The sequence below is a fragment of the Onychostoma macrolepis genome, chromosome 11 (genome assembly GCF_012432095.1).
Source record: "Onychostoma macrolepis isolate SWU-2019 chromosome 11, ASM1243209v1, whole genome shotgun sequence".
NCBI classification, from domain to species: Eukaryota; Metazoa; Chordata; class Actinopteri; order Cypriniformes; family Cyprinidae; genus Onychostoma; species Onychostoma macrolepis.
Genome location: NC_081165.1, coordinates 24,804,645 through 24,818,980, shown reverse-complemented (window position 1 = coordinate 24,818,980; position 14,336 = coordinate 24,804,645). Strand labels below are relative to the sequence as shown.

At 36.3% G+C, this 14,336-nt stretch overlaps 1 protein-coding gene across 1 annotated transcript; it reads left to right on the top strand.

The window, feature by feature from the left end:
* The first annotated feature begins 9,656 nt into the window (after nucleotides 1-9,656).
* On the top strand, nucleotides 9,657-13,412 carry ap1s2 (adaptor related protein complex 1 subunit sigma 2). The gene is made up of 5 exons (XM_058792548.1): nucleotides 9,657-9,815; nucleotides 10,178-10,356; nucleotides 11,485-11,593; nucleotides 12,262-12,399; nucleotides 12,494-13,412. The coding sequence occupies exons 1-5, from the start codon at nucleotides 9,684-9,686 to the stop codon at nucleotides 12,539-12,541; spliced, it is 606 nt and encodes a 201-aa protein (XP_058648531.1). The 5' UTR covers nucleotides 9,657-9,683; the 3' UTR covers nucleotides 12,542-13,412.
* Nucleotides 13,413-14,336: the final 924 nt, after the last annotated feature.

Sequence of the window (14,336 nt, the reverse complement as noted above, 5' to 3'; positions counted from 1 at the left end):
AATGTAAATGTAATTTTTTATTTATTTAATTTTTGCTCAGTTCTGAGAAATACTTACCGGCACTGAGAAATTAGAGCTTGGCCAATTATTGTTATTCATTCACTAACTGGGCTGGTATTGGGGTCAGGCAGTCCTCTTATCAGTGCTTTAAGTTGATTATTGTGGTCCTTGGACAGATGCTCCTGAGCCAGATGTTAGAGGGAGTATGATCATAGATCCTATAGCATCTGTGATCTGTTAGTCAGCAAATCAAGATCACGTTATAAAGCGTGCCTGAGGATAACGTGTGATATGGCATCTGCAGTGGAGAGTTATATCTAAAGGGTCTGGTATGGGTGGGACAGTGGTATTTGTGTTGGTCACAACACACTCTTAAAGCACTTCATGATGATAGATCAGAGTGCTACAGGGTTGTAGTCATTAAAGTAGGTTATTGTTGACTTCTAGGGCACAGGGATGATTAAGTTTTTAATTTAGATATAAAACTATCAAACATCTGTATGAAATGACACAAACAATCATAGGTGTATCAAATAGGAAATTTTTAGGTGTAGCTATTATACAGGGTTATTTCCTCGTTTTTACTCTCTGTTGTTCTTTATATTTAACGGCTTGTCAAAATAATTGCCTTTAATGTGTTAGAACTATTATCAACCAATTTGTAAGTGAAACCATAATTTTCTTTTAATCTTAAGAAATTCTGCTGATCAAATATTTCTTGGGCTCTTTTTCCACTGCTAAACGCTTTTTGCCAGAGATTCATACATAATAAATAATTTGTGATTATTATAGATAACCAGTAAAGCCAATGAACCCAGGTGACATACTTACAAACCCAATGCTCAGAAACCCATTGTAGCCACATGTTTGACCATCTGAGAATGATATGCCATGCGATTATATTTAGAAGAGGCTCTAAAATGCTAACTAATATTTACTCACATATTCTAAGCATCCATTCAATCTTTACTGTCCTGTACTGCCCCATTCATGCTCATCTCCCCTACACATTAACATCTATCTGGCTAGGATATATGGCAAAGTTTTATTCTTTTGTCTTTATTATATTTGCTAACAGCTTACAAGTCCTTCTTTAAAAAAGAAAGATTTCACTGATCTTGGATTTACTTCTCAAACTTTGTCATAAAACAATCGCTCCTGTCGACAGATTCATAGGGATAGCTAGCATGTTAGCTTAGCAGAGGATCAAAACACGACAGTTTTTTGGATTAAAAGAGTGTTTTCACTTCAAGCTTACTTTACAACGTTAAACATGTTTTTAAATAACTTCTTTCTGTGATCTGATGTGGCTTTTTATTTTATAGTTTTACCAAGATGTCGATTAGTATTGCATTATGAAAATAACTTATACCCAAGATGGCTTGAAGAACACAGATAAACCAACCATATATTGTGTATTTATATGTGACCATGGACCACAAAACCAGTCTTAAGTGTCAATTTTTCAAAATTGAGATTTATACATCATCTGAAACCTGAATAAATAAGCTTTCCATTGATGTATGATTTGTTAGGATCTGACAATATTTGACAACTATCTGAAAATCTGGAATCTGAGGGTGCAAAAAAATCTAAATATTAAGAAAATCACCTTTAAAGTTGTCCAAATGACGTTCTTAGCAATGCATATTACTAATCAAAAATTAAGTTTTGATATATTTATGGTAAGAAATTTACAAAATATCTTCATGGAACATGATCTTTACTTAATATCCTAATGATTTTTGGCATAAAAGAAAAATCGATAATTTTGACCCATACAATGTATTTTTGGCTATTGCTACAAATATACCCCAGCGACTTAAGACTGGTTTTGTGGTCCAGGGTCACATATAATAGTGTATTTAGTCTTAATGTTTCATCAGTCAGTGTTTATGTGTTCTTTTTATTGAGCTACATCGATATCTGGATATCTTGTCCATTTTAAGGATTTACTGAAACTTCTTAAAAGCAGGATTGGATAATTTAATTCATACACATTTGTGTTATGCTGGTTTAAAGTCTCTGCACATCCCGATAACAATTACTAAGGTTTAAATGTATTTATATGCATTTATATCGTCTGTGAAATGCGTAGGACCATAAAATGACTGAGCGAGAATGGAAGGCGTTATTAGTGTAATATTATGCACTTTGTACTGTAATGTTTTCTCACCGGTGAATGAGACATGAGGTAATCTGACAGCATTGCATTCAGTGTTTCTGGTTGGTCTGTCTGTGCATGTTCATGTGTTTTGGAGGAGGCGTGGCTTTGGAGAATGATTATGCAGAAAGGGTTGGATCTTATGTTGAAAGCTAACTTGCTATTGCTAGCCTCTCTGAAATTGCCTGCCCTACTTTTAAATTATTACTTCTGTGAGGCATATTTGGAGTATCATAAAACATGAGTGTAGTGTTTTTGAGCTCCTTGCAGTTTTCAAGAGTTGCAGATGAGGAGGGAGTGTTTGAGAGAAAGAGAAGAAAATGTGAAAAAAGAAGAGGAGAAACTCAGGCAGTTAAACTGGAAAATGTTAGGAAGCTGCAAGGCAACATTCTGAAATAACTACATGAATAAGATGATTAGACCGTTCTTGCCTGAGAGATGATTGCTCTCTTTCCTGCTCAGCAGCTTTGTAGCTGATCCAGCCACTGCAAGAGTAAAGTTGCTGTTGTAAAGTTATACAGCTACAGTTGTGTTGCTGGATTTAAAAGCAGGTTTTTTTATCAGTCTGTATTTACAGCAATATCACTGTCTACTCAGTACAAATGTGGATGAATATCTACACTAGATGAGCGCTCATACTGCCAGAACTGTGTGAAATCACTACCATGCTGCTTTTGTGGAGGTTTTTAAAAAATTTGTATTAACTCACTTGTTTAGTTTCTATAGGTTTTTAACATTTTAAAAGCTTTTTCCAAAGATACTACAAGCTAGTCAGATTCTGTAGCTGTAATATATTGTAAGTTGCTTCAGAGGCAAGTATTACAAAAATAATAAATCAATGCATTGATATAAAAAAAAAAGCTAATTTACTTTTGGTACTTAAGTGCTTTTAAAAGCATGTACAGTGTCCAGATTGGGCAAGTATTTTGCAGGATTGTTTCTTACTCTGGCTTTAAATTTAATTTTAATTTTTTATAATCATTTTCAGAACTTTCAGAATTAGCTTTATTCGCCAGGTGTGCGCAAACACACGAGGAATTTGTTGTGGTTTTAAGGTGCTCCTGGTACATACATACATAAATACACATGTGACATGAGAACAGAAAAAAAACATTTAAATAGTAAGACTTAACAATTTAAATAGTCAGTTAAACCTATATATTACATAAGACTGAATTATACTGAAGCCTACCCAGTCAAGAGATATTTAAAATGTTTTACAGTCTATAGTTAAAATATTTATGATTTAAAGTGTGAAACAGCGCCTCCGTCTGGTCAAGGAATGCAGACGCTGCATACAAACAGAAATATCACATATCTTCCAGAGAGAGGCGATATAGTACCAATCATTTGACATGACATAGGCCTACAATAGATTTTTTTTTTTTTTAGGCCTACAATAGTGTCCCTAATGTTAACAAACAAGTGCAACGCCGCAAATGGCACTGATGAAAAAAATAAATAAAAAGGTAACAAATTTGAAAGTGAGACAATGCCATAATTTGGAGCTGACAAGAGTGAAACGATTTCATTATTAAAGAATTTTCAATCATATTATTCATCTCTAAACCATTCTTTCACTGTCATCATTCGGATACAAACGCAGGGCTCTCAAGTCTCACGCATTTCAACCAGTTCACACGCTCTCACGCCACACCTTGTATTTCTCACGCTGAGAAGGGATAACTTGTCCCGCTACAATTACTATACAATTAATATACAATTAATAGATGAGGGAATACGGAGGTAAGTTTTCTGCCGAGTTCATAGCTCTCTCGACTCGAGTTATACAGAAGCTGTGTCTCATTTAGAAGGCTGCGTCCTATTTTTTCATATTGTGTTTGTTGCACATCTTGATACCTTGATGACAGGGGTAGGGGGCTCCCATATAAAGCACTGAGGCTTCCCCAAATTCAAATTCAGATGAAGTGTGTTTTCCATGGTGGGTTTGAACAAAACCAAAACTAGAAACAGTTTGGCTCTGGATGGAACGCTATTATCATGACAGTGCTTTATGTGTCATCAGGCATCAAAAAGTGCAACAAACATTTACAACAGAAATAAAGAAACATAAGCTGAAATGTGTTCTCTCTCTCTCTCTCTCTCCCTCTCTCTCTCTCTCTCACACACACACACACACACAGTTTGACATACATGCTCAGGGTAAGTACTGTAATGTATAAGTGTACAGTATGTACATTGAGTACTGCTGTTCAGTTGGCTCGTTTGAGGCAAAATTTATTTTTGTATTTGTATTTTTAAATACATAAATCTTTTTATTTTATTAGAATGAATTTGTCTTTCATCAGATTTAACAAATGTTATAATCTCTATTTGTGCTGGTCAATTATGAACAATAGGTAAAATTGAACTGCTAGCAAAAACTTGGGTGCTGCAAATATTTGAGTTGCTCCTCCCCTTTGAGTGACTCCTCCCCTTTGCGTGGCCCCTCCCCTAATCTCACTCCAAACTTTCGCTATAACTTGAAAGCCCTGCAAACGCAAAAGTCTGGGTCTCTCTGTATCGCTCAGGCTGCGCTGCAGTGTCTATTCTCAGGTGCGATCCCACTACTGATCAGCACGGGGGCTTTGACCTGCTCCGTCTCCGACCTGGGCCGGTTCACCCCTCCTTAGACGACCTGGTGGTCCCGAGCTCCCCAGGAGCACCATATCGATACCGAACTTAGTGCGGACACCCGATCGACATAGTCCACTGCAGCCCAGAAGCCCTGAGCTCAAGCGATCCGCCAGCCTCAGCCTCCCAGTAGCTTGGATTACAGGCTCCGCCACTGAACCCGGCGAGAGCCAAGAGTCTCAGCGCTGCTGCTCAACCTGCTGCTCACTGCGCCCTCTAGTGCAACAACACAGAAATTAGTTTTTAAACATATTTGTGACCCTGGACGACAAAACCAGTCTTAAGTGTCAATTTTTCGAAACTGAGATTTATACATCATCTGAAAGCTGAATAAATCTGAAAGCTTTCCATTGATGTATGGTTTGTTAGGATCAGACAATATTTGGCCGAGATACAACTATTTGAAAATCTGGAATCTGAGGGAGCAAAAAAAACTAAATACTGAGAAAAACGCATTTAAAGTTGTCCAAATGAAGTTCTAAGCAATGCATATTACTAATCAAAAATTAAGTTTTGATACATTTACAGTAAGAAATTTACAAAATATCTTCATGGAACATGATCTTTACTTAATATCCTAATGATTTTTGGCATAAAAGAAAAATCGATAATTTTGACCCATACAGTGTATTTTTGGCTATTGCTACAAATATATCCTAGCGACTTAAGACTGGTTTTGTGGTCCAGGGTCACATTTGGTATATTTTCACAAGTCAGTACAACAATTATTGTAAATTGCAAATAAAATGACACAATATTAGGCCTACTGTATATTTATCAAATAAATGCAGCCTTGGTGAGCATAAGAGACTTCTTTCAAAACCATAAAAATTGTAATTGTTTCAAAGTTATGGCTGGCAGTGTAGGCTATATTTACAATAAAACAATTTAAAATGAGGCTATTTGTTCATCTATTGTGTATCTCCGGAAATCACTTTTGCCCACTTCTGTATTTTCTTGGGCCAAAATATTATATATGCAAAATGGAGCTTCGCCCATTGCTCACGGAATGGAGTGTAATATAAACTTTCAAATATTGTGTCTAGATATTTTTCAAAATATATCATATATAAAAATATATATATTTTCTGTATAAAATAAGACTTACATGCATCAAATAGGCTATACTAAAGAGGCTTGTTGAGTTGTGGCAATAAATATGTTTCTGCAGTAAATATGTTTCTATTTTCAAAAATTAAGGTTTCTATATGGGTCATTTTTGACCCATGCGTTTAAAAGTGATGTATAAATACAAAAACTGTGTTTGTTTATAAAGTAAAAAAAGTACAAATAAACATAATGATTTGTGCAAATCGCAAACAATATATATAATGAATACCTGGAATAATACACGATAAAATAAATTTCTTTCAAATATTGAGCAAATAAACACTCAGCCATGATTGAAATAACATAGGGAATGGAAATGGGTCATTGTAGACCCATGTTGTGCATTAGAGGTGTAGGGAATTTAAAGTTACACCCAAGGACCAGGTATGATGAACAAAGACCAGGAGTCAGAGATACAATCAATTAAAGAAAAAGTTACTGAAGAAAATAGTTTGCAGTTTCATCCGGCAGAAGTCAGCTTCAACACTCGCGATGGAGTTCGTAGGCCGCTCTGCGTACATGTTCCAGACACCAATAGTTGTCCTCTAACAGAGGTCACTATTTACGTCAGTACATAGGTAAGCAAGATTCTGGTTGGTAGATAAACTTAGAAAATCTCCACACATGGACGTAAAACTCAAAACATATCTTCTAGTGATTATTTTGGTGACAAGTGATCAGACTCAGACGCAATAGGTCTCTCCAGAGACGTATATCTGTTACCCTGGACATCAGGGTGAAGGCAAATGATGATTTCATCCTAGAGCTCTCTCTCTGCATCAGAGATAGACATTCACACACACATACGCAGAGAACACTTATCTGTACTTCAAGGTTGCCGGGCTCTGCCCTGAAGCTTATCAAATATGGTTAACTACACACACACAATGAGATCAGCTTCTTAGAGAGTAAAAAGGCAGACTAAAGCCAAATTCAACTTATTTTCTAACATGCATAAATGTAACTTTGATTAATAATTATTCAAGAAATATTATAATTATTATGATTATGAAGGCCATTGTAGATCTGCGATCCACTCCTTCAGAGGGGTAGTGATACAAAAACAATTTTTATTCAAAAAGTAAGAAAGGAAAAATTTAAATAACAATTTATGGTGATCAGAAATAAGTTAATTGAGAAATTCTGAATGATTAAATTCATTTCTTGCAAAGATATAGAAAAAATAAACTCACTTGGGTCACTTTAGACCCATGTTGTGCATCAAAGGGTTAAATATCTTAGATATCATTTCAAAAGTGTGTGGTAATAGCCTATATTTCCAAAGTTCTAATCTACAAACAGATTTGGACATCATTTTGATTTAAAAATTGCTGTTGTTTTAATTCACTTTAATACATCTGACCATTATCTAATCTAATGTAATTTAATGATGTGATGTCATGTACATTTATTGCACACGTTAAGCTCATTAATTTTATTGTGACGAACTTTAGAACCCCTGAAGTGATAACAGAATTAGGGGCGGGAGTCTCAGGTGGACAGTAATGAAGTACATTTACTTGAGTATTTACTCACTTTTTGAGTATCTGTACTATACTTGAGTATATTTTTCTGGAAACTTATGACTTTAACTTCACTACATTTGAAAGACAAATATCGTACTTTTCACTCCACTTCAATACTATCACGTTCCTCAAAGTAAAAAGTCGCTACTGTAGCAGCTTTGAAAGTCAGCGGGTGATTTATTTTCTTCTATAAACATGACTTTTTTTCCAGACAGTCTATCAGTAATCACTAATGTGGGGTAACGTGAAGTGATTTCCCAGCATTTCTTGAACACTGAACAGTTGCAAATGTGATTTATTTAAAACAATTCAATAATAAGAAATCAATATTGTAATATATACACAATATTGTCTGATTTTGAAAAACAGTGTAAACAAAAATACCTATAAAGCCACAGAAGAACTGTTGTGCATCTTCTAACAAAACACAGGTGTTTGACTTGAAGCAGCACTGCACCGTTCTGAGCATGACATCAAAGCACCGCGAGAGCGATTAGGGGGCATTTTTGAATGTTTGCTTTGATGTCAAATAAATCTTGCTGTTTTTATTTTTATTTTTGTTAAAGCAGCGTTACTGTTGTAAAGTTATACAGCTACAGTTGTGTTGCTGGGTTTTAAAGCAGGTGTAATTTTTTTATCAGTCTGTATTTAAAGCAATTTCATGTCCACTCGGTTCAAATGTGGATGAATATCTACACTAGATGTGTGCTCATACTGCCAGAGCTGTGTGAGATCGCTAACATGCTGCTTTTGTGGAGGTGGGTTTTTTTGTTGTTGTTTCTTTGTCAACTCACTCGTTTCATAGGTTTTTAACATTCTAAAAGCTCTTACTTCAAGCTAGTCAGTGTATTCGGTAGCTGTAATGTATAGGTAAGCTATTGCAATTATTACAACAATAATAAAACAGTGCACTGACAAAAAAGGAAATTTACTTTTTTTTGTACTTTTAAAGCAAGTACAGTGTCCAGATTGGGCAAGTATTTTTCAGGATTGTTTTTTACATTAGCTTTAAACTGAATTTTATTAGTTTGGTCTTTCCTTTTTCTATAATCATTTTAAATGGTCAGTGAAAACTATATATTACATACGACTGAATTATAATTAATGATGATTCAGTGTGCAGTCACTGGGCCTGCCCAGTCAAGAGATATTTAAAATGTTTTACAGTCTAAGATTAAAATATTTATGATTTAAAGTGTGAAACAGCGCCTCCGTCTGGTCAAGGAATGCAGACGCTGCATACAAACAGAAATATCACATATCTTCCAGAGAGAGGCGATATAGTACAGTGGAGCTGACAAGAGTGAAACGATTTCATTATTATTAGATTTTTAATCTTATTATTCATCTGTCTAAATCATTCTTTCACTGTCATCATTCGGATACAAACGCAAAAGTCTGGGTCTCTCTGTATCGCTCAGGCTGCGCTGCAGTGTCTATTCTCAGGTGCGATCCCACTACTGATCGGCACGGGGGCTTTGACCTGCTCCGTCTCCGACCTGGGCCGGTTCACCCCTCCTTAGACGACCTGGTGGTCCCGAGCTCCCCCAGGAGCACCATATCGATACCGAACTTAGTGCGGACACCCGATCGACATAGTCCACTGCAGCCCAGAAGCCCTGAGCTCAAGCGATCCGCCAGCCTCAGCCTCCCAGTAGCTTGGATTACAGGCTCCGCCACTGAACCCGGCGAGAGCCAAGAGTCTCAGCGCTGCTGCTCAACCTGCTGCTCACTGCGCCCTCTAGTGCAACAACACAAAATTAGTTTTTAAACATATTTGGTATATTTTCACAAGTCGGTGGAGCAATGTTGCTGAAAATTCAGCTTTGCATTACAGGAATACATTACATGTTACTTAAAACATATTCATATAGAAAACAATTATTGTAAATTGCAATAAAATGACACAATATTAGGCCTACTGTATTTTTATCAAATAAATGCAGCCTTGGTGAGCATAAGAGGCTTCTTTCAAAAACATAAAAATTGTTCGTAATCGTAATTGTTTCAAACTTATGCCTGGCAGTGCAGGCTATATTTACAATAAAGCAATTTAAAATGAGCAGAGGCTCTTTGTTCATCTATTGTGTATCTCCAGAAATCACTTTTGCCCACTACTGCATTTTTTTAGGCCAAAATACAACATGCGAAATTTATTTATTTATTTATTTTGTTGTATAGGAGCCTCGCCCATCCTGTTCGGTTCTGTCTGGACCAATACAGAGTGTCATCGGTGAGAATCAGAGCCAATGAGAGGACAGGATTACAGTGATCTAGCAGAAGGGCGATGCGTCCATGTAACGGGACTCCTCACATCTGCGTTTACTGCCATCAGCCACAAAGCCCATGCTCACGGAATCGAGTGTAATATAAACTTTAAGGTAAAAGCGACATTTTATCTCACGCATTAATGCACTTTATTGGGTTATTTAGACTTGCTGGAGCAAATACTCGTGGTTGAATAGTGTGCATAGTTCATATGTTTTAACATGTACACGGCCGCAGCCTTCTTGCTAACGCTTTCCTTCCGCTTTGTTGCAAAAAACAGAAGCAATTCATCCAAAACGACAACGCTTCGGTTTGGTTATGAAAAATATGAACTGACTGCTTTTAAATTGCCAACATGACGAACGTTTCCATTTTCAGACTGTGTGACTGGAATCGTTGAACACTATTTTGGCTTGACTTGACTGGACACATATGATGCACAAACACGGTTGAGTCTGTTTCTCCCTCTTTTCAGATGCAGTTTATGCTGCTCTTTAGCAGGCAGGGAAAGCTGCGGCTTCAGAAATGGTACGTGCCTCTGTCTGACACACAGAAGAAGAAGATCTCCCGGGAGGTCATTCAGATGGTGCTGGCACGCAAACCCAAGATGTGCAGTTTCCTGGAATGGAGAGATCTGAAAATAGTCTACAAAAGGTTAGAAAACCATGCTGAATAATGTGGACTGCATGGAAGGAACTATAGGTCCACTGGATTTGGCACTTCCCATAAATATGATAGACTTGGGTGTTCCCTGACTTTAAAAAATACAAATAAAAAAGCATTTTAGGCACAAATCCCTTGTTTTTTTGTGTTGTGAGACAAGCTAGTAGTAGCTAGTTTCAAAAACCTTTATTGTTTGTATCACCCTCTTAAAGTGGTAAACATGGTCCATCCCACGTTAGAGAGCTTGACTTTCTCAACTATTTTCAACAATTAAAATGACAAAAATGGTATTTTGATATATGTTGAATTAATTAATTTAATAACTCATTTTTACTTTTGCTTTCATTTTTAAGTGCCTTGGGTCTGGAAGTGTTTTTCTCATTACTTTTTCCTGTAGGGAATTTTAAAAAGTTTTTTGTTAAAGAGTTACATGAACCAAACCAACACACTATAAGGAGAATCTCAACTTTGATTTGATGTAAAATAATATTTGAAAATCAGATAAGACAAGTGTATTTAACAGCTTCAATGAGGAAAAAACACAATCCAATGAAGCATTATGCAAATATATATACACACACACACACACACACACACACCAGGATTCGCTCTGTTAAACACGATTATTTAAAAAAGTAATTTGAAATAATATGGGCTGATGATGGCTTCAGCAAAAGCATATAACATTGATTAACAACCTCGGTTTAAAATGAAATATTAAAAATCAATTTCCCTAATGAACCTGTCATTGTTATATTTGAGTATAGTTGAGTTTTTTTTTGTTTTATATATTTGATACAAATGTATGTTTTTATTGTCAGTTCTCAACTTTTGGTCTCTTGTAAAAGAGATTTTAAATCTCAATGAGACTTCCTGGTTAAATAAATGTAAAAAAGAAAAAATTATATTGCACAGTGCTACATTAATCACAGTCATATTGCCTTTGACATTGTCAACAAGGTAGATGAGAATGATTGCTCAGGACAAAATGATCTTGTTTTTAAATGGTTTGTACTGGGTAGCTTTACACTGCAGCTAGACAGAAAGAGGAACAGAGAAAAGCATTTCACTTTCTTTGTACTGTTTGAATTTATGTGGTGTGCTTATTTTGCATTTCAGATATGCCAGCCTGTACTTTTGCTGTGCTGTGGAGGACCAGGAAAATGAGTTGATAACCCTGGAAATCATCCACAGATATGTGGAGCTGCTGGACAAATATTTTGGCAGTGTGAGTGTCAAAATATTTAGTGTTTGTCAGCATTTGCTTTTTAGCCTCAGGAAAAATTGCATCGCTCTCCAGTTACTCACCCTCATATTGATCCCTCATACAAAAAAAAAAAAAAAATCAAAATCACCATAAAGTAGTGGTGCATGAAGAATCGTAATTTAAATTTCTTCTTCTCTCGATTTATTAAGCATATACTTGTCTGTGATATTTGCCAACTGGCTATTATTTATCCTGAAAATGTTCAATTTTAATTTTGTCTTTACTTTATCTTACACTGGTAACAAGCCTCCACAAGCTTTAATGATTGCGGTGGCCAGATTTCAAGAGTTAAAATCACCCAATCGGAGCTTTTTTCATAAATCTATACATTTTCTGCCCAGTGGTTTAATTAATCTTCCCAACCTGGCAACCAAGCGCTGATGAGCTGAAAACACTAGCAGGCATGCAAGCTGGAGTTTAGCAAGTTTTATTCAAATATTCTGCTTAAATAAGTGTAATTTAAGTTAATAAGTGTTGATTTGTGCTTATGTGAAAGTGCATTGACTCTGATGAAATCGAGATTAACTTTGAACCATTATTGCGTTATCATATTAAACCAATGACCAGATTTGTTGCTCTATTTAACAGCAATAATTCATTGTGAAACTCTCTGTGTGTTTGAACACCAGGTGTGTGAACTGGACATTATCTTCAACTTTGAGAAAGCCTATTACATTCTGGATGAGTTCATACTGGGTGGTGAAGCCCAGGAGACATCGAAGAAGAACGTTCTGAAGGCCATAGAGCAGGCGGACATGCTGCAAGAGGTGAGGAACACACATATTGCATTTTTCTTTTTTAGTATATGAATTGACAATTGGGCCTTTTCTAAGTTGTTGAATGAATTTTCATCTCTAACAGGAAGCAGAGACACCACGTAGTGTTCTGGAGGAGATTGGACTGACATAAATGATGAGAACTCATCCTGCCCAAACACTAACACACATCTTCCTTTTTTTCTGTGGGCATTTTCTCAACATTTGTATTTTAGGTTAGCTTGCAGGCAAAAGTAGTGATCAGCACTTCCTGCATAAACAGTTAGATATTGACGCTTGTATTTCTACTGCCAAACATCTGAGGGAATCAAGCACGTTGAAATGTTCATGCAACACGATCTTAGTAGTTATGCAAATTTCCCATAGTGTTCAGCTGTTTGGATTCAGGTTTGGATCAGTACATGTGTAGCAAAGTTTAGTGTCAACATCCTCGCACAACGTCTTCTCTGTAGATTTTAAGCATTACCTCTCACCTTCAGCTGCCTTAAAACACTCATTTCCAGCTCGCACCGTTGCCAGTATCTTATGCAACTCTCAGTAGATCCGAATCAATGGGCTGTCACTGTTCAAGACCAAGCCTTGCTGAAGTGTTACGGACCAAACGTTCTTATTTGGCTCCAAAGGGGGAGAAAGATAATGCAACTCAACATTCAGAATTTTTGGGCATGAATTCATAATTGTATTAAGGCACAAGTAAATATCAGTATTAGTAAAGTCTTGACCAGAAACACTGTAATGATTTGTTCCCATAAACACTTAATTGGTTCAGCCATATCAGGCTTTTGCCATTCAACAGCCAACTGTTTTATTTCCAATGCCAAAGAATCTTCTCCACCACCCTCATGCCTTTTTCCTTAAAATCATCTTCGTATGCTGTCGCATTGGACTTTGATTTTCTGACTTCCTCTTGAAAATGTCTTTTGAAGCTTCATCAAAACAAAAGAATAAAGTCAGAAATTGCAGAATGTTGTGCAAATCTTTGATGATCTTTTACTAATAAAAATATTTGATACGTATACTCTTCATAAAATGGAAATTCCTCGTAAGTGCATCTTAAAGGGATAGTTCACCCAAAAATTAAGGTTCTGTTTGTTTCAAACCTGTATGAATTTCTGTCTTGTGTTGAAACATAGAAAGATATTTTGGAGAATGTTGGTAACCAAAGTTTCTGGTCCCTACTGACTTAAACAGTGTTTTTTTTTTTTTACATACTATGAACGTCAAAGGGGACCAACAACTGTGGTTACCAGCATTCTTCAATATATCTTCTTTTATGTATAACAGAAGAAGAAAAACTCATACATGTTTGGAACAACTTGAGGGTTAGCGAATGATGACAGAATTTTAATTTTTGTGCTAACAATCCTTTTATGATTTCCGCGACAGATGGCATCACTGAATCCAGTCATAACAGAATTTGCTGTACAATGCGGAACGCCACAGAATTTGCCAAATTTTAGATTAATAAAACAAGAGTAGGTCAGTGTACTTAAATCAAAATGTGATATGTACTAGTGTGCGAATATTAGGCCACAAAAGATTATTTATATCCTGCATGTTCTGTTTGTCTCTGTGTGAATGAAAGGCGCAGGGGCCTGTACCATGAAGCTGGTTTAGCTGGCTAGCCAGGTAAGTTTCAGTTTAGTTTGTGGCAACTCTGGGTTTTAGGTACCATGAAAGTGGTTTGGCTTTTAGCAGTGTTCATCACCATAGTAACTTGCGCTCCACAGCTAACCTGCTCCGGGGCAGGTTATGTTCTGGTTTAGAGATCTAAACCAAAAATTTGACCAATCAGCTTCAAGCAAAGTGACACATCTCTGACGCAATAAAGCCACTCCTCCAGTTTCTCTTACTCCAAATTAAAGGACGCTACAATAATTATATAATAATTATTATATCCTTAATCCATTACACAAGCCAGTTTAGTT

Bases quoted from the DNA above. Each gene is read 5' to 3' on its own strand.
- ap1s2 (XM_058792548.1), top strand. From the start codon at position 9,684: ATGAGAGGACAGGATTACAGTGATCTAGCAGAAGGGCGATGCGTCCAT. The intron at 9,816-10,177 runs GTAAAAGCGACA...CCCTCTTTTCAG, and splicing joins AGTGTAATATAAACTTTAAG to ATGCAGTTTATGCTGCTCTT. The intron at 10,357-11,484 runs GTTAGAAAACCA...TTTGCATTTCAG, and splicing joins CTGAAAATAGTCTACAAAAG to ATATGCCAGCCTGTACTTTT.